Here is a 22074-nt window from a genome sequence, read left to right as displayed (position 1 = left end):
AACATAAGTAATATTAATAACATATATAAAAAATAAAAATATTAATAAAATATAAAAAATTAACCGAGTTCGAGTTGGAGTTCGAGTTTATCAAGTCGAGTTCAAAAAAACTCGGTTCGGCTCGAGCTTTTAATCGAGCCTAAAATCTAATTCGAGCTCGAGCTCGATAACGAGTTCGAGTCAAACCGAGTTAATTGAGTCAAGATAAAAAAACTCGGCTCGAATTACAGCCAATTGTTATAACAACGCTTACAATGTAACACATAAGAACAATTCTTACAATGTAACACATATAGAACACACCATTCGGTATTGACACCTTTTCGAATTTCAATTACTTACTCCCAAACAAGAGACGCGGCTAATCGAAATAACAAATAATAAACTAAGCAAAGATAGATGAAGACAAGATTTAAAAATATAAACCAAAATAAAATTGCATTCTGCAACAAACCAAAATGAAACACTTTCAAGTCTCAAAAAGTCTCAAACAGACTAATACAACTCTTAGCACCACTAAGAAGAAAATTCAGACATTAGGCATCCTATTGCAACTACTTAGTAAAGATCGCCTTCCTTGTGGGTGTGAATGACACAATCAGCCTTCGGGTAGGAGACACAGGTTAGCAAGTAACCCTCTCCCATTTGGTTATCATCTAGGAACGATCCATCAGCCTGGTCAACTGAGCCTTCAACGATCTTCCCAGCACAGGTAGAGCATGCACCTGCCCTGCAAGAATATGGTAGCTCCACTCCCGCCTCCTCTGCAGCATCTAGGATGTAACAATCATCAGCAGCCTCAAATTCATGCTCCACGCCTTCTGGGGTAACCAGCTTGATCTTGTACGCCGATGCCTTGAAACCATTATTCGCTTTCAAACCAAAGGATTTTGAAATGTTCTTCACATATCCTATGGATGAAGGACTCTTAACAAAGGCACTAGAACTCTTGCACCGAGGAGCACTTTTGAACATGCATTGGGTGGGAAGCGTCACCGTCGACATTTTAACCTGTTATTATGGAAACACTGCACAGTTAGGTATCATTTACTTACAAAAAAGAACCCCTAATAGACAATACAAAGCCAACAACAATAGTACTTAAACAAGTAGGGAAATTTTAGCAAGTACAGAAATTAGGATTACAGACTACACTAAACCTTTTCATTGCTGTCCAATGCTTGTTCATTTTGGACCTTTACTCAACTATACAATCATACCATACAGGTTGTGCAGTGTAAACAAGCATGATATCAACATAATACAACAGAAGTTGGCACCAAATTTGTAAAATCATTTTTTCACAAATAATACAATAGAAAATGGTACCAAATTTGTAATTTGTGAATATCATCCAATACAAGAATTTAACGACACAAATCGAGTGAGTCAACAAGATCAAGCCTTAACAACTAGACAGAAACACAAGGTCCGGAATAACAAAGTTAATCAGAAAGCATACAGATTGTTCCACAAATTAAACATCTACTTCACATAAATATTTACAACCATGTTACATCTTTGTAAACACATGTGAAACAACCCATGAATATATACAATAACAAAACTCAAAAACATCTTCAGCTACCCTTATAAACAACAAATTCACATTTCAATACCATCTTTTTTACATCAAAAAAAAAAAAAAAAACCTTTTTACACTTAATTTGCTAAACAAAATCTGACCCAATTACTCATTAATCCTCAAGACAATTCTAAGCTACACAAAATAAAACCCACACGAAACCAAAGCATAAAAAAACAACCTTGAAATCAATTATCAACCCACAATTTCTCTCTAAAAACTCAATCAAATCACACATACACACACATAAACCACTAAAGAAACATAATAAACACAAGGGCTATTCACAAACAATCGAATCAGAAACAAACAAGAAAAATCAAAATAAAAAACCAAGAAAATTTAATTAAAAAAAAGGACTTACAGAGGATCTGAGAAGTGATCAACGGAGATTCCTAGGAGAAAGAAAGGGTGTGTGCTGAGTGGGTGTAAATATATGATTGTATTTATAGATGAAATGAAGTTTCTAGAGAATATGCGGCTTTTGAAATGTGTAGAAAGGCGACGAAAATAGACGAACAATACATACAACAAATTACAAATGACTGCCGCCTGCTTTACACTAAGCGCCGCTCTGTTTTATTTTCTGTTTCGGTGTGCGGGTGGACTATAATTTTTCTCGATTTATAATAAGAATTAAAAAAAATTAAAATTTGTTTAGTACAAATACATGTATTTTAATTTATTTTACGTTTTCTAGGAATCCAGATCAAATTTGGAACAAAAATCGGTTATTTTCTCAAACAATTTTTTATTTTACTCGTGAACGGTTACAACTATAACAACAGGAAAATGAATCTTGTTCATTTAAAGGAACTAACTTTCTTTTAAGCGGCTACATTCTGTATTTACTGGTCACACACGTATATGTAATTGTTCATCATTGACCAAGTAACAAATAACAAATAATTAGGTAAGTTTTATGTGAATAATACCATGAATTAAGGTTTGTTTCGACTCTTTTCCGTTTAAGTGATCAAATTTTTTGTTTGTTTAAAGTATTGATTCTTGTGTAAATTTTATATTGTTCTTTTTACTTTTTACGTATTTTGATACGCAAGCCACGGTCTTTCGGGAAACAGCATGAAGGGAAGGTTGCGTATATTTTACCCTTCGAGATCATGCGTTAAGCGAGATATACTGGATATGTTTTGTGGCGCCCTCCAAACCCGGGTCGGAAGTTTGGGGTCCACAACACATACATAATATATAAACCTGTATATGAGATACTATTTGCAATGACCCTGCTTTACACAACCACGGATCGCAACAGGTTAAAGTATGAAAACAAGCCACAACCTTAACTTTTATTACATCGTACCAAATCCCAACTAATTTAACTTACAAGTGATAATAAAATTGTTAGGAATATGTGTATTAGTTTGATGATAAGTTAAACAAAACACTTAAGTAGAAATCTGGTGTTTGTAGTCTCAACGGATAAGACCATTCTGGCAATCCGTTGATGGAGTAGCTTTACTTAGAAATAAGTTTAGTATTGTAGCACATTTCAGTTTCTGTATTCAAGTTATAATTCTTAGATGTTGGGGGAAATTATAAGTCATGTTGACTACTAGTGGATATACAAATAGGAGGGCTAACTGTAAATATTTCATGTCTTGTAATTTTGTATAAGTGAAGTAGTATCAACTGATAAGTTAAAGGTCCTCAACGAATAAGAAACAAAGCTTCAACGGATGTCTCTAAAACTTCAACGGATAACATCCATCAACGGATGAGTGCATCAACGGATAAAGCTTCAACTGCTAATGCATCAACGGATAAAACCTTCAACGGATGAAAGCTTCAACGGATGCTAAGTTCAATAGCAGTTGACAGTGACAATTTATAAGCTGACAGAGGCACATTGGTTGACAGAGATAATTGGAATGTGGCAGCCTCTTGGAGAAATCAAGAAAATGCAGCATTTCCATTCTGGTGCAAACAAGGAAGTATTCAAAGATTCACAGATTATCCTAGATTGCATTGGATAGAGAAATGAAGAAGAAACATGTGAAGAATCTTTTCAATTGTATTTTATATTTTTTGTCTTCACTTGTAAACTTGGTGATATATAAATCAAGTTGCAGCTAGTAACTAGAGTGTGAATTTTCCAGAGCTGTTTAGAAAAACATTGAGAGAAAATCATCTAGTTTGTACTAGAAAGCAGTTGTGATCAATTTCTTGAATCACAGATTTTCTGAAATAACACATCTCTGGTGGAACAACAAATCCACCAGAAAAGTTTTTAAGTCTTTTGTGTTCTTTACATTTGTGTTTGAATAATATATGTCTGCATTAGCTCAAAGCAATTCACACACACTTGTTCATCAAAACACACAGCCTTTGAAACTGCTCAAAACTTGAAAAAGTTTTGAGATTTACATTCAACCCCCTTCTGTAAATCTCATTGTTAGTTCCTTTGGAATAACAATTGGTATCAGAGCAAGCTCTTAACTTACAAAGAGTTTAAAGATCTATTCTACTAACATCATGAGTAAGAAGGATATTGGTGTAAAGATTCCAATCCTGGAAAGAGATAATTATCATCACTGGAAAGTGAAGATGCATCTACATCTTCTCTCTCAAGATGAAAGCTACATCAACTGCATTGAAAATGGTCCTCACATCCCTCACAAGGTGGCCACAGCTGCAACTTCCACAGTTGCTATTGGACAGTCTATTCCCAAGCCAAAAGCAGAATGGACTGATGAAGATATTGAAGAGGTTCACAAGGACAAGAAAGCCATGAACATTTTGTTCAATGGTTTAGATCAAGATATATTTGATAATGTCATTAACAGCCAAACTGCTAAGGAAATTTGGGATACTGTGCAACTTATCTGTGAAGGTACTGAACAAGTTAGAGAAAACAAAATGCAGCTTCTCATTCAACAGTATGAATACTTTCACTTTGAAGAAGGAGAATCACTGAATGATACCTTCAATAGATTTCAGAAACTGTTGAATAGATTGAAGCTGTATGACAGAGTGTGCCAAGTCAAGGACTCCAACTTAAAATTTTTGAGGTCTCTACCAAAGGAATGGAAGCCTATGACTGTTTCACTAAGGAATTCTCAAGATTATAAGGACTTCACACTTGAAAGATTATATGAAATTTTGAAGACCTATGAACTTGATATGGAGCAAGATGAGCTGTTGGAAAAGGAAAAGAGAAAAGGTGGATCAGTTGTACTTGTAGCTGACAATGAGAAGACTGAAGCCAGGAATGAAGAAAAGACAATGCCAAGTCTCAAAATTGGCACAAGCAAATCAGAATCAAGTAAGGGAAAGGAGCAAGTAGCTGAGGTTGAAGATAATTCCAGTCAAGATGACTCTGATGATGTTGATGAACATCTGGCCTTTCTGTCCAGGAGGTTTGCAAAGATGAAATTCAGGAAAAATGCTAAATTCACTAAGTCAAACAAGAACATGGTGGACAAATCTAAGTTCAAATGTTATAACTGTGGCATAAGAGGACACTTTGCAAATGAGTGCAGAAAGACAACCTCTGATAAGAAGAAATTTGAGCAAGTTGATTACAAAAGGAAATATTTCGATTTGCTCAAACAAAAGGAAAGAGCTTTTCTGACTCAAGATGACTGGGCAGCAGATGAAGCCAATGAAGATGATGATATGGAATGTCAACCTAGCCCTGATGGCTAATTATGATGAAAATGAAACTAGTTCATCAAGCAACCAGGTAATTACTACTGACCTCTCTCAGCTTTCTAAGATTGAATACAATGAAGCCATAAATGATATGTCCAATGAATTATATCATTTGCGTGTTTCCCTTAAATTACTAGCTAAAGAAAACACAAGAATCAAAGAGAATAATTTGTTTTTAAGTGATAGGAATGTTGTGTTAGAGGGTAAGGTAATTGAGCTTGAAAATATTAAAATCAAATGCTTAACTGTTGAAAGTGAACTAGAAGAATCTGTTAAGAAAGTAGAAATTCTTTCTAGACAACTAAAACGTGAGCAAGAGGTAATCAAGGCTTGGAAACATCTAGGGATGTTAGTGCTCAGATTGTCCAGGTTCAGGAATTGAATCACTCTGTGAGAATGCCTGGAAGAAAAACAAAAAGGAAGTAGAATTAATTGATAGATTATCAATGGATGTGGAATCAACGGATGATAAAAGTTATCCGTTGAAGGAAGAAAATGAGCATCCGTTGAAGGCACATCAATTAAAACAGGCAAGTGATTCTAAAAAGAATAATTTGAAAAATCTCAATAAAAAATTTGGTTCAACTTCCAAGAACTTTGTCAAAGAAGAAGCTAGCACATCCAAAGATGCCAGTAAGGTGAATATAGGACACATGACTTTAGATCAGTTGAAAAATAGGCTTAAGATGGTTGAGGATAAAAAGGAAACTAAAAGAAAATCAAATAGAAATGGGAAGGTAGGGATTAACAAACACAACAATTACACACCTGATAAATATGCTCCTAGAAAAAGTTGTGTGCATTGTAAAAGTGTTAATCATCTATCTGCCAACTGCAAGTCAGTTAAGAATGCTCCCATGCCTTTAACTCCTTCCATGCCTAACATGTCTATGTCACCTCTGCATGCTACGCCTGTTATGTCTCAACGGAATCCTCATGCACATTTTACAAACATGTCATATGTTAATAATCCTTATTTTGCTACATTCAGTATGCCTCAAATGCCATACAAAATGCCTATGTGGAATAATGTGTTTGCACAATCTATGCCTTATCAAATTCAACCAAATATGCTAAATAATTCTGTGACTAACCCTGCACTTCAACCAACTACATCTGAGACTAAGGTTGATCCAAAGTTACCTAAGTCAAAAGATGCTGGAGGTATGAAGTCTAGGAAAAAGACTAACAAGGCTGGACCCAAGGAAACTTGGGTACCAAAATCAACTTGATTGATTTTGTTGTGTGCAGGGAAAAAGAAGGAATCTATGGTACTTGGACAGTGGTTGTTCAAGGCACATGACAGGAGATTTCACCCTGCTCACAGAGTTCAAGGAGAGAGCTGGCCCTAGCATAACCTTTGGAGATAACAACAAAGGGTTCACTATGGGATATGGCTTGATTTCAAAAGAAAATGTCATCATTGATGAAGTTGCATTAGTTGATGGTCTCAAACACAATCTATTGAGTATCAGTCAACTGTGTGACAGAGGGAATACTGTTTCCTTCAATTCTGAAGCCTGTGTTGTTACAAGTAAGAAGGACAACAAAGTGGTTCTAACTGGAGTTAGAAAAGGGAATGTGTACTTGGATGACTTCAACTCTACAGATGCAGAATCAATTACTTGTCTTCTCAGCAAAGCAAGTCCAGATGAAAGTTGGCTATGGCACAAGAAGCTGTCTCATTTGAATTTCAAGACAATGAATGATCTAGTCAAAAAGGACTTAGTTAGAAAGTGCCTCTAGTGGAATTCTCAAGGGATGGACTGTATGATGCTTGTCAGAAAGGAAAGCAAAAGAGAGCATCATTCAGTAAGAAGCTTGAATCAGCAATTGACGAACCATTATAACTGCTACATATGGATCTTTTTGGACCAGTCAATGTATTGTCAATTTCAAGGAAAATATATTGCCTAGTGATTGTAGATGATTTCTCAAAGTTTTCATGGACCTACTTTCTTGGATCAAAGGATGAAGCTAGTGAAATCATCATCAATCATATCAAGCAAGTCAACAATCATCCAGATTTCAAAGTAAGGAATATCAGAAGTGACAATGGAACTGAGTTCAGGAATTCTACCATGAGGTTGTTCTGTGAAGAAAATGGGATCATGCATGAGTTCTCAGCTCCAAGGACTCCACAACAGAATGGTGTGGTGGAAAGAAAGAACAGATCACTAATTGAAGCTGCAAGAACAATGCTTGAAGAGTCAAAACTCCCAACATACTTTTGGGCTGAGGCTGTTAACTGTGCATGTTACACTCAGAATATTTCTCTAATCAATCAGGCAAAAGGCATGACTCCCTATCAATTGTTCAAGAGAAGAAAACCAACTTTAAACTTTCTTCATGTCTTTGGTTGTAAATGCTACATTCTAAGGAATCAACCTGATCACAAAGGGAAGTTTGATGCAAAGGCTGATGAAGGAATATTTGTTGGTTATTCTGCTGGAAAATCATATAGGGTCTACAATCTAAGAACCAACATTGTCATGGAATCTGTGCATGTTGTGTTTGATGATAAAAAGATTGATGGACTAACAGATGAGGGACATTATGAAGGACTCAAATTTGATAACATTGAGATATATTGTGATTATAGTGAAGATGAGAATGATGGAGAAGGTACCTCGAAAAGAATTCAAAATCTGCCTTTGGATAATGCACAAAGTGCTGCATCAGTTTAAAGTCACAATTCAGCATCCGTTGAAAGACAAATTGCATCATCCACTGAAGTACATAATGAAGTATCCATTGATCATAGTCTGTCAACGGATAATCAATTCACTTCATCAGTTGATAGAACTCCCAGTTCCTTTCAAAGGATCAATAACTCAGGGGGGTTTTAGCCAATCAACACTCTATCTCACATCATGACAATACTGAGGCAACCTCATCTAGAGCTAATCTACCACCTCAAAGGAAATGGACCAAGAATCACCCTTTTGAAATGATCATTGGTGATGTAACATCTAAAGTGCAAACTAGAAGGGCTACTCAAGATGAATGTCTATATAGTAGTTTTCTATCACAGGAGGAACCTAAGAGAGTGGAAGAAGCTCTATTGGATCCAGATTGGATTTTAGCAATGCAAGAGGAGCTAAACCAATTTGAGAGGAACAAGGTATGGAAGCTGGTACCCAAGCCAAAGAACAAGAGCTCTATTGATACAAAATGGGTATTCAGAAACAAGATGGATGAAAATGGCATTGTCATAGGGAATAAAGCCAGATTGGTTGCCAAGGGCTATTCTTAACAAGAGGGAATAGATTTTGATGAGACATTTGCTCCAGTTGCAAGACTTGAAGCCATCAGAATCTTTCTAGCCTATGCAGCCCATGCCAATTTCAAAGTCTATCAAATGGATGTCAAGAGTGCATTTCTGAATGGAGAATTGGAGGAAGAAGTTTATGTAAGCCAACCTCCAGGATTTGAAGATCCAAATTTTCCAGACTATGTGTATTATCTATTGAAAGCACTCTATGGACTAAAGGAAGCACCTAGAGCCTGGTATGAGACTTTGTCAAAATTTCTTCTAGATAATCACTTCACAAGAGGTACTGTTGACAAAACTCTTTTCTTTAGAAATGTTAATGTCTATACAATACTTGTTCAAATCTATGTAGATGATATTATATTTGGCTCTACAGATGATAAACTTTGTAAAAAGTTTGCTAAGTTAATGCAAAGTAAATATAAAATGAGCATGTTGAGAGAGCTAACTTATTTTCTTGGGTTACAAGTTAAACAAGTTAGTGGTGGAATTTTCATTAGTCAAACTAAATATATTTATGATCTTTTAAAGAAGTTTGACTTAATGGATTGTTCATCTGCAAAAACTCCCATGGCCACTGCCACCAAGCTTGAATTAAACAAGGCTGAAAAGTCCGTGGATATTACAAGCTATAGAGGCATGGTTGGATCACTTCTATATTTAACTGCTAGTAGACCTGATATAATGTTTTCTACATGTCTCTGTGCTAGATTTCAAGCTGACCCTAAAGAATCTCACTTAGTGGCTATTAAATTTTTTTCAGATATCTCAAAGGGACTCCAAATCTAGGAATTTGGTATCCTAGAGAGTCTGGTTTTGATTTAATTGGCTACTCAGATGCAGATTATGCAGGTTGCAAAATAGACAGGAAAAGTACAACTGACACCTGTCAATTTCTAGGGAATAAGCTTGTGTCATGGTTCAGCAAGAAGCAAAATTATGTTTCTACATCAATAGCTGAAGCAGAGTACATTGCTGCTGGTAGTTGCTGTGCACATACACTTTGGATGAGGAATCAACTATTTGACTATGGGATAACTGTTGACAAAATTCCAATATTCTGTGACAACACAAGTGTCATTGCCATTACTGAAAATCCAGTACAACACTCAAGAACCAAGCACATTGACATCAAGTACCACTACATAAGGGAACATGTGATGAATGGTACATTGGAACTTTATTTTGTTCCAAGTGAAAAGCAGATAGCAGACATATTTACCAAGCCACTTGATGAATCAACATTCACAAGATTAGTAAGTGAGCTAGGTATACTTAATTATTCATAAATTCATGTCCTTATTATAATCTGCTTTGAAGCCTGAAATGAATTTGCTACAAGAACAAAGTTGGCTTTAAGTAAAGATTATTCTATCAATGGATATTCCCTATCCGTTGAAAGCCAAAATTGTTCTATCGACGGATGTCCATTATCCATTGAAAGATAAATACATTTCTGGTAATTTTATCCTTCAACGGATAAATCTGTGTTAATCTTCAATGGATAACTATTTACCTCATCCGTTGAAGTGTCACATCAGTTGTTTAAGTAAGTCACAACCGTTGATTCTTTTACTTAACCGTTGATACATATATACATATATACACAGTTGTATGTATTTGTATTAAAGGCAGTTTTTAGAATACATACAGTTTTCTTTATTCTCAAACGGCTGTAATTTACTTAAAAGAATTATTTAATCATTCTCCTTACGTTTTAATTCGAGAAAGTATAAAAGCCTTTTGAATTCTAATTTTCACTTTACGCTTTCTTACAATCTTTCAAAAGCTTTTACTCTCTTTCTCTCCCAAAACTCTCAACTTTTCTCTGCAACCTCTACTCACTACAATGGCACCAGTAGTAAAGATAATGTCCCAGTCTGGATTTGTCTATGAGAAGAACAATTTCGTAGCTTTGGTGGAAAAGAATGAAGCCCACTCAGATTATCACAAGATGATGGATTTCATCAAAAATTGTAAACTAAGCTATGCAATGCTGGAAGCCCCAACCATTTACTGTGAGGTAATTGAGGAGATTTGGACAACTGCAGAGTCCAATCCCATAGATATGACCATCACTTTCTCTCTCAAAGGTAAGGATTACTGTATTAACTGTGATGATATACAGTCTTATTTCAAACTACCTGAGAACAATGCCATGACACCACACATTGATAATGATGTATCTAGCATGTTAGATTCCATGGGCTATTCTTTTGATTCTGCTAGTTTAGGGAGTATTAGAAGAAAAGGCCTTAGGAAAGAATGGAGTTTTCTTAGTGATGCCTTTATCAAGGTTTTCTCTGGGAAAATTAGTAATTTTGATGCTATAACTTCATCTCTTGTTAATATGCTCTATATGCTAGTTTCTGATAGGTACTTTAATTTTTGCAACTATGTCATGCTAGAATTAGGTTCCAGGTTAGGTAACAAAGCTAATAGACCTCATAACATCTACTATGCTAGATTCTTTATGTTATTGGCTAACCATGTTGCTGAAGGGTTGGTCATAAACAATGAGAGTAATAAACTCAAGTGCTGGGCATAAGAGAAAAGGGTCCTTGCAGACCTTTTGAGAATTAACCTCAACAGTCAGGTGCCATTGGTATATTTGCCAATAATGAATGCACCTCAGGTAAGTGAGGTAAATACTTCTTCAACTCCTACTACTTCCAACCCCATTATTTCTTTGCCTTCAAGTGTGGCCATGGAATCTGTGTCTTTGTCCCAACATATTCCTACCAAAGCCACCAAACCTAAAGTTTCAAGAAAAAAGTCAAAGAAAGCCACCTCTGTTGTTTCTCAAAAGACAACAGTTGTAAAAACTACCATCAACACTGAGGGGAGTGAACAGGGTGTGAGTGGTGAAAAGAGGGGTGAACATCAAGAAACCCCCCAGGATAAGGTAGGAGAGGTGAGTGGTACCCCAGCTAGCCAGGCCACAGTTTCTCAAAAGACTGTGGTGGTTGAAAATGATTCAAACTCATCCCTAGTTGCATCCTCTCAAAAGGGTGCAGCTATTGAAAATAGTCCCCAACCAGGGACACAGAACAAAAGAAGGAGGGACACTGAAGCCACACACTCACCTGTCAAAGCCTTTACAAGAGGAAAGAAGGTTAAAACCTTAATTTTCACACAGGGTGCACACACTGCACAGATACACCTACCTGTATCTATGCCTTCTCAAATTCAGCTTGATGTGTATCCAACAAATGTGGAGTCACAGCCCCATTCTCTCAAAATTGACACACATCAATCACCAAATTCTCCATCACCATCTCTGAATGTGGACATGATATTCACATCAATTCCTGATTCTCCCTCTTTACAACTCAGGGAGGAGCCCCACTCAAATACTGGTGATCATCATCTTTTAGATGATTTGTTGGATCATCAGCCAATTCTTTCAGACTTGGTTGAAGAATCTGTGTCTCCTAAATTAAAATCAATCCACACAGATTCAACAATCATGTCACTTTCAATTTCTACTTCTTTTCCTTCTTCAACGGATATTTCTCATACGTTGACAAGTGGCTGTTCTTCGACGGATAAGCTTAACAGCAGTTATCCGTTGATACCATCAGTTCCTACTTCAACGGATACTTCCTATCCGTTGATAGCCTCTACACAAATAACTGAATCAATTCCAAGTGTAGAAGACATGGTTACTGTACAATCACTTCTAGGATTGAGGGAAGGGAGTGAAAGTTTGAGTGAGAGGCTGGGATGCTCCCAGGAAAAAGGAGAGCTTGAGAGTCTAAATATGCATGCTATTTCTTCCAGCATGGCAAAAGAAAGTGAGAAGAGTGCCACCTTAGTAGGTGAGGGTGATGGTGTGAGGTGTGTGAGCCAGGAGGAGTCCCTGATGCAAGAATATAGAGAAATTGAGAGAAAAGCAGGTACAGAAGGAATAAGGGTGGATCCAGCCATTGCTAGTGAGTCAATGATTGTGGATGATGCTGAAAAGGAAAGACAATTTCAGCAACATTACAAAGCTGTAATTGATAACATTTCCTTGGATGCTGACACTTTTACTCATCATGTGTCAACCTATCAACTGTTGGCTGTTCAGGGCAATATGGAGGCAGAATAGACTTTGAACCTAGTACATACTTCAGAATCTCTACAAAGGGATAAAGCTGCTGTCAATAGGATGCCTTCTCAAGCTGGTGAGCCATCTGAAGAATTTGGAGTAAATTCTAATGATGATGACTCTGTCTCATTTGATGGAAGCATGAACTTAGGGGGAGATGCAGGCCCTAGTTCAGTTCCAAATCTACCTAACTAGGCCTTGACTAAGGAATCTACACCAGGACAGTTCAGTGTCTCCTTGGTCAAACAAGTTATGGCTATTCAAAAGGCCCTTCAAAAAACTTCAGATGCTGGTACCAAGGCTATTCTTCAAGCCCACCTAGATTCTCTACATCTCATGAAGCTACAATAACTAAGACAGAATCTGAGTGTGGATGAACTCAAGAAGGATATAGCTGACTTGAAGTCCTACAATTCTGAGAAGCTAGATTCAGTCATGCCCTATGGTACCATGCAGGACTTGTTACTAAGATTGAGAAGAGAATCAGATGCTGAAAAGAGGCTGGCCAAGTTGGAAGACAGAGTTCAAGTCATTGAAAACTCTGTGGTGACCATTCTTCAGAATCAACAGTCTCAAACAAGTCTACTCATGCAGCTGGAAAAAGCACAAGGCTTGACCCCTCTCCTTGATGATAACAAAAAGGGGGAGAATAAAAGGGAAGGGGAAGGAGAGCCATCTACAAACATCCAAATATCTAAAGTGCTAGTTCTTGCCATCACTACTTCTCCAACACTTCAAATCAAAGGAAAGCTTGATGGAATTGATCTAATCCAGCTAGCAGCAGCTGAGATGAAGGTGAAGGAGCAGAGGAGAAAAATTGATGAAAGGATGCAATAGGTGTTTGGCTCTACAACTTCAAAATCATTATCTGTGAAACACAACACAAAGGTTGAGCCAATCATTATGGAGCACAAGCCAGTAAGGAGGAATAAAGTTGGAGAGACTTCCTTAAGGAATTTGAAACCCATGGTACTCAATCCATCCACTAAACTCAACAGGGACTCTACAAAGAACCCTCTAAACTTTAGTCAGTCAAAAGAAGTAGATTTTCCTCTTCCAAAACCTGATGAAGACAAAGTTTTGGGTGGCAGCATCATAAAGCACAAAGAGACCAATGATGTAGTGGAAAGAATGAATATGGCTATCATTTATAGAGAGGAAAAGAGTATCTGTGTGATGCAAGGACATCCCAAATTCTCTAAAGCCAAGAGGGAAGAAATCATGAGGTTAAAGGAAGAAGCTAAAAAGCTGAAGGCTGACAAAAGAGCACAAGCAAAGCTTGAAAAACAGCTAGAGTCAAGACAGACTGAAGAAAGGGAGAAGATTGAAGACAAGAGTGAAGAAAACAAAAATGTGGATATTGGGAATGTGGTAGGTGAGAGTGTAGAGGAAAGAAAGGAATGACAGAAAGGGAACAGAAAGAAGGCCAATGCAAAAAGGAAGAGTGGAGATGACACTGAAGAAACCCAATCTAAATCCAAACCACTACCTTCTATTCCTGAACCCATTGTGCCTAATCCCTATTTAAATATCCATGGTGAAACAATCATTCCTAAGGAGGAACCCATTGATTGGGACACCATCAAATTTCCTACCTTCTTAAATACTTCTCCACAACCAAAGAAACAGAAAAGAAAAACCAAATCAACACCTCCCCTAACCTCAAGAAAATTCACTCGGAAACCCAAGCCTAAGCCACAGGCCTCAAAGGATGATTATGTTCACATTTGTGACATAAAGGAACAGACAGACATTGAATTCTACCTGGATGAGCTGGAGGAAGTAAGGGGAATAGATGCCTACAGACAGCTACCAGAAAGATTAGTGTTCAAGTACAAAGGAAATGGGGAAAGGACTTGGCCCCTTTATAGAATTCTGGATGAAGGCTATTCTACCTTGGTTAGAGTCTACTCAGCTATCAAAAGGGATTCTGGCTTTACCAGGATTGCCAAAACTGAGATTCTCAACAAGATTAACAGCATAAGGAAAACTTGGTGGGAGCCCAATTCCTTGCCTAGAACATTACTCATCCCTGAGCGTGGAATTATAATTCACAAATCACCTCATTGGCTGATGGAGTTCAGAGACAATAAAGAAGTCAGAAGATTCTTCAAATTTGAAGATCAACTTAAAATTGCCAGTAATAAAACTCTCAAGGACATGCAATCTAAGTTGGACATCAGTGAAGAAGATGAAGCTGAATTCTACAGACAACTCCAACTTCAAGTCGAGGAAAATGACAGGAGACTAGGGAAGAAAACAAGGGATCAAAGGAAAAGAAAATAAGCTGCTCAGTCTAAAGGAGCATCCTTGGAAACAACGTAATCCTTCAATTCTATCTCAGTACATACACTTTTGAAGCACTTTTGAATTTCTACTTGATTTCAATTCATATATTTATTAATTGTTTTGTTATCATCAAGTTAAACCCAAATTTATGCCTACAGTTCTAGTAGACATAAATAGGGGGAGATTGTTAGGAATATGTGTATTAGTTTGATGATAAGTTAAACAAAACACTTAAGTAGAAATCTGGTGTTTGTAGCCTCAACGGATAAGACCATTCTGGCTATCCGTTAATGGAGTAGCTTTACTTAGAAATAAGTTTAGTATTGTAGCACATTTCAGTTTCTGTATTCAAGTTATAATTCTTAGATGTTGGGGGAAATTATAAGTCATGTTGACTACTAGTGGATATGCAAATAGGAGGGCTAACTGTAAATATTTCATGTCTTGTAATTTTGTATAAGTGAAGTAGTATCAACTGACAAGTTAAAGGTCTTCAACGGATAAGAAACAAAGCTTCAACGGATGTCTCTAAAGCTTCAACGGATAACATCCATCAACGGATGAGTGCATCAACGGATAAAGCTTCAACTGCTAATGCATCAACGGATAAAGCCTTCAACGGATGAAAGCTTCAACGGATGCTAAGTTCAATAGCAGTTGACAGTGACAATTCATAAGCTGACAGAGGCACATGGGTTGACAGAGACAATTGGAATGTGGCAGCCTCTTAGAGGAATCAAGAAAATGCAGCATTTCCATTCTGGTGCAAACAAGGAAGTATTCAAAGATTCACAGATTATCCTAGATTGCATTGGATAGAGAAATGAAGAAGAAATATGTGAAGAATCTTTTCAATTATATTTTATATTTTTTGTCTTCACTTGTAAACTTGGTGATATATAAACCAAGTTGCAGCTAGTAACTAGAGTGTGAATTTTCCAGAGCTGTTTAGAAAAACATTGAGAGAAAATCATCTAGTTTGTACTAGGAAGCAGCTGTGATCAATTTCTTGAATCACAGATTTTCTGAAATAACACATCTCCGGTGGAACAACAAATCCACCAGAAAAGTTTTTAAGTCTTTTGTGTTCTTTACATTTGTGTTTGAATAATATCTTTCTGCATTAGCTCAAAGCAATTCACACACACACTTGTTCATCAAAACACACAGCCTTTGAAACTGCTCAAAACTTGAAAAAGTTTTGAGATTTACATTCAACCCCCCTTCTGTAAATCTCATTATTAGTTCCTTGGGAATAACAAAAATTATTCTTACAATCTTACTATCTCACTACCGCAATAAGCTCCTGCTAGCTCGATCCAACTCAATCTGGAATCCTAGCTCGTACATTGAACTGAGAAACCTCGCTATCAACTGTATCCTTCTTAACTGTAGAATACATAAAAAGATTCGCAAGAGTGAGCTAACTAGCTCAGCAAGTCACAATGACAATAATTGAGGTTAATCAATGATCAAACGAAATGATTCAGAGGAATCAAGTTTATTGCTAAATAATCATTAGAATTGGATATTCATTTTAAGTTTTTAAAACCAAGTTTAGGCTGCTGATCAGTCACGCACTAACCCCGAGCAAAGCACACAACACTGCTCTAACTACTGGATCCAAGGCACACATTGGCCTAACTTGACCATTGATATGGTCTGACCACGAATCTGGTCCATACATAAAAAAACTATCCAATTCTAAAGCAGTTCAATATGATAAACAATATAATTCGATACAATAAGATCATAATCAATGATGATTAAACACTTGAATAAAAATGTAAGAAAACTCATGGATATCACAAGGGTATATCAGGGTATGTATAAGAAACGGTTTTCAATCCGTAAATGATCAGGTATTAGAGAAATAATGATTTTTCAAGGTATAGTTCTTTGATGTTATAAAAAATGGTTGTAGTATAAAAGTTTCTGTGTTTTCAAACAATTTTGTTCCAGTGTTTGGTGTTTGGTAGTTATACATTTGGGGAGTAGTATCATATTTGTGTGGTTTGGTGTCTGAGGATCAACAAAGGATGGTTTACAAAGAATAAGACTTACGGCTCAAGATCAAGAAAAATCAGGGTTCGAGGGTAAATAGTTTAAAGCACTTGCAATATAAAACATGAGTTATTTTGAATAATAGCGACATGTTATGAAATAGTTCGAAAATATTTGTAATATATCTTGAAGAAAAGTTCGGAAGTACTTGCCTTACAGGGCTTTATAACTATTACTGATCAATTCTGAGCCGACTCTGTCGCTCAGGCTTTAACGTCCAACCACTAGATCCCATTGGATTCGACTTCGACACTCAGGTTTTTCTGTTGAAACTCTACTGAGCTCGTCGACTGATCATTAGGTTATCCTTAGTCCATTGTCTACTTTCGGTTTTCCGACTAGAACCTACAGGGTCGAAATACTCTATTTTAGATACCCAGTTATGCTTGACATATCATCGCTATAACCTACCCATACGATAGCATATTCCGACTCGTAATAATTCTTATTGTAATATCACAGACAACAATTAGGGTTCACGTTCTCGAAATCGGTTCAGTGTTCGTTTTCAGAAAATACGTATACTCGTCTTTTTACGAAATTAGGGTCATTGAATTTTGGACAGAACGTTTACCACAACATACAATCAAGTTCGTATAAAGTATAAGTATATATATTCACTCGACGTCCCGATAATTATCGGATACGTTCCCGTATTTACGTAGTTCAATTTCCCAAAAATTGGGCAGCGTCTCCTTCGTTTATCGGACTACCCGTCGAATACAATCGACGTCAAACCAACAACAATCAAATTCATAACAGCCACAATCCAAAAATCCAACCACCAGTTCAACCCAACAATCAATCCAATCACAATTCATTCACTAAATTACGTACTGGACTTTAATATAAAATCAAATTCTCGTTTTAAAAATAATTTTACGAATTAATTTATTTATTTTAAAATATTAGGACTCAGAATAAACATCACAGTCCACCGTCCACTCGTAAATAGTCATCGCAGACGGCGGCAAAATTGGTGGATACCCTATTAATTCGGGTTTCCAACGCTGAATTCTACCGATTAGATAATTTTTTTTTGCTCGCAAATATTTGATATCACGTAATCTACTCAATTAATTTCCTGCAGAATTAAATAAATGAATTATTAAATAATAGGAAAATGCTAATCGGGACAGAACCAAGTAACCGCACCAGCACCACACGCACACACGCGCGGGTGTGGCCGGAAAATGAAACCAACGAACAGCAACAGGGATACAACTGAACCAACAACGATTTACCCACTGATATACACACATATATACATACATGTATATATAATCAAGTAAAAGTAAAACGAAATCAACCGAGACCACCAAGACTCGCCGGAAGTAAACAGCGGCTCACCGGAAATGGAAATCAGGAAGTAGCCGTGAAACAAAGCAGGGAAACAGAGATAAAAACGAGAGAAGCCAACAGAGGAACAGGGGAAGAGATAGAGCTCTTCGAGAGAGATAGGAAGAGAGATTGATGTGGATGTCTCCCAATAAAAGAAAAGAGAAGAAGAATTAGAATATAACAAACTGTACTGCTGCCACGTATCGAATATTGAAGGACACACAGCAAAATAAGAACCCAACACGTGTCCTGTTATTTCGATTATTTTCGAAAATTCGCGAATTATCGAACAAAGTTGCGGGTAGAATAAACCCGAAAAATTATCAAAATAGTTTTAAAATATCACAAATAATTCAAAGTTATTAAAATAAAATTTTCATAATTTTTAAAGTATTTTTGAAACGCAACTCATATCCGTATTTCACAATTAACGAACCAAGCTGCACTTAAAACAAATTCAGAAAATTACGACAATAGTTTTAAAATATTACAAATATCCCGAAGTTTTTAAACATGAATTTCGAAAATTTAAAACAATTTTTGAAACACAATTTATACCCGCTTTTAGCAATTAAACGAATCGACACGCCGGTGAAATTAATCCCAAAAATTTCTAAATAATTTTAAAATTCTCGAAATATTTCAAACTTAAATAAATATGAGTTTCATAATTTTTGAAGAATTCTGGAATTAAATACAGACTTTATAATTAAATGTAATCAGAAAATCATACAGGGTTAAATAATTGATAAAATATTGATTTTAAAATTTTAAAAAATCCCAAAAATAATTATTGAAATTATAAAATCATAAAACTAATTTTAGAGACAGTCCAAATATTTACGGATTTAAAACTGTAATAAAATCACCTTTAAAAATAAAACAGAACAATATAACTCAATCTTTAACTACACATTCCAATCCTTTACACCAATAAATTATAGACAAATAGTATATATCAACATACTGCTGCCAAAACTAAGGCACATATTTTATTTAATTAATACTTCCACAATTACATATTTAAATAATTTTTTTTAAAAAATACACGAGTCGTTATATCCTTCCGACTAACACTACTTAGACTTATTTCTATACTCATATTCTCTCTCGATACAATTTCGCCTTCTTTCTTTGCCTACTTCGAGCTGCTTCAATCAATATCACTACGCTCTTGGTGGGCCGATTTAACTTATAATTTGACAACTTTCTTTCTTCCACTTTATCTTAATAGAAATGGGGACCTACACTTGCGTTCACATGAAGCTTGGTAAAGTGACATTCTAAAGCTGACATCGATGATAAATGATCATTCCAGTGTTTCCTTAAAACTCAACCTCTCAACATATCTTACATTTCCTGAATCACTTTCGTACTTTGACCCTCCGTTTAAGGATGATAGGCGGTGCTCTTTTTCAACTTGGTTTCCAAACATTTAAACATCTCTTACTCTTTTCCATCAGTTAAGGCTGAAAAGCAATCTCATATATTCATGTATTATCACCTTTAAGTATTTGAACTTCAGATTCCACTCTTTCCAATTCGTTTATTAACTCCTCGGTGGTCTTAATTACATCCAATCCTTTCTGTCGGCATAAGGCATCTGTAACCATACGGCTTTGCTTAGGTAGTTGTTAATGGATTAATTCAGAAGCTTTTGTTAACCTTAGTCAAAATTTCATTTTTTGAAGATTCAACATACAGTTGCTTTCCTTCGGATCTTTGGAGAAAAATTCTTGGGCATTCCACACAGACTTTCTTATTCCTTGAATAGCTGAGGATGTTATCAATAAATATAATTTTCTTATCCAAGTACTCCTTATACACCATGTTCCCTAATTCCTTATAGCCACCTGATACACTTGTTATTTCACATAATATCACCAGAGCTTGCAATGCTCTTAACTCACTTTAATCGTAATCTCTGATATGTTCTCAGGTCGGATCTTAAGTTAATCCTCGAGACATAACACACTTCTTAGATTAGGTCTCATAGGTAATCAATCTTTATAGGGTCACTTATTCTTATTCGTTGTTTTATTGAACTCCCGCTAATCAGTATATAATCTCATAATTTCATTCCTTTTCTCCAACAACATCACTAATACATTTTACGATTCGCTTCTTGTAAAACCACTCCTTGGTCTGCCTTGTTCACTAGGCCTCCGATACTTCGCCTTAATTCTTTGACATGTCCAACACTTCCCAATCTATTTTGAAATTCCCTTCTTATACCTGGTTATCACTATTTTTCTTTAAATTTACATATATCTTGGCATCTTTTCAATAGATTAAATACTTTATATTGTGAATTCCCTGTGGGATCTCATTTCTTAATTCTTCTACTTGTAGCATCTAAGTGCTGGAAGAAAACCTGGGGATATCGTGATCGTTCACCTGGGCGCATAAATTTCCTCTTACTAACTGCTAACATCGTGATCCATTATCTTCTCTTGACATCTCCTAATATTTCCCTTAACAATTTCGACTGAAAGGGATTACTATCCATCCTTGCTTCTTTTGGATTATGAAATCTAACTTCCAATTCCAACTTCTAAAATTCCATAGGTAATTCTTTTCGGTGCAGTCTCTAGGTTTATTTTCTCCTTTTTGCTTATCGTTTGCCACTATATTTGCTTTTCCTTGTGAATACATACTTCAAACTCTTATGGTCCGTATAGATCTTACATCTTTCTTCATACATGTAATATTTCCCAATCTTTCAGAGCGAATATTATTATTATTATTGCTAATTCCAAATTATGAGTAGGGTACTTCTGCTCATAAGGTTTCAGTTGTCTGGATGCATATACAATAACTTTATTGTGCTACATCAACACACATCCTATTCCCTGATGAGAAGTATCACTATAACCTACAAAATCTCCTTGATACTTTCAAAGTGATAAAGCAGGTGATGTAACCATTCCTTCCTTTAACTCCGCACAACTTTCTTCACCCTTCTTCATTCCATATAAACTTCTAACTTTTCTTGGTTAGCTTCGTCAAAGGTATTGCAACTTTCGAGAAATCTTGAACAAGTTTCCGATAATAACCGATCCATAACAAAACTTCTTACTTTTGCTGGTACTTTTGGTCTTTCTGTATTTGTAGTAACTTTAATTTCTGCTGGATCCCCTTTGGTCTCCTCCTCGCTGACTATTTATGCTTCCTACCATCAAAACTTTCACCTTGCAAACTTTACATACAACTCCTTTCATCTCCGACTTCTCAATTGTCATTAAATGCTTCGCATGGTCCTCCGTTGACTTTAAGTAACACAAATACAACTCATCAAGATAGTTCTTAAAGATTCTGTCCATCAAGTTTAAATATTACTGGTATATTGGTTAACCCAAATGACATTGTTAGAATTTTATAGCAGCAGTACTTAGTTCTGAAAATTATCCTTGATATATCCATGGGTTCAATCTCTAATTGGGAACACTCAAATCTTAAATCAATTTTAGAAAATACTTTTGCTTCTTTCATATGATCAAACAAATCATTAGTTCGAGGTAATAGATACTTACTCTTGATAGTAAACTTGTTGAGCTTTTGCTAGTTGACATATAACTTCATACTTCCATCTTTCTTTTTATCAATTAATACCGGTGCACCTTAAGGGTACACTGGGTCTAATCGCTCCTTCTTCTAACATCTCTTGCATCTACTTTGCTAACTTCCTCATTTTAACTGGTGTTATTCTGTGCAGGGCTTTGGACAATGGCTTCCTTTCAGGTGCTATTTTGATTG

At 36.1% G+C, this 22074-nt stretch overlaps 1 protein-coding gene across 1 annotated transcript; it reads right to left on the bottom strand.

The window, feature by feature from the left end:
• Positions 1–421: 421 nt before the first annotated feature.
• LOC141692792 (ferredoxin, root R-B2-like) lies at positions 422–2087 on the bottom strand. Its single transcript, XM_074497731.1, has 2 exons — positions 1950–2087; positions 422–1011 (listed from the first exon to the last, which is right to left on the bottom strand). Exon 2 carries the CDS (start codon positions 1003–1005, stop codon positions 559–561), a length of 447 nt encoding a protein of 148 aa, XP_074353832.1. The 5' UTR covers positions 1006–1011; positions 1950–2087; the 3' UTR covers positions 422–558.
• Positions 2088–22074: the final 19987 nt, after the last annotated feature.

Source organism: Apium graveolens, chromosome 10 (genome assembly GCF_009905375.1).
Source record: "Apium graveolens cultivar Ventura chromosome 10, ASM990537v1, whole genome shotgun sequence".
Classification (NCBI taxonomy): Eukaryota; Viridiplantae; Streptophyta; class Magnoliopsida; order Apiales; family Apiaceae; genus Apium; species Apium graveolens.
This window is presented reverse-complemented; position numbering and strand designations above follow the sequence as displayed.

Excerpts from the sequence above, each read along its gene's own strand:
- LOC141692792 (XM_074497731.1), bottom strand. The coding sequence starts at position 1,005 with ATGTCGACGGTGACGCTTCCCACCCAATGCATGTTCAAAAGTGCTCCT.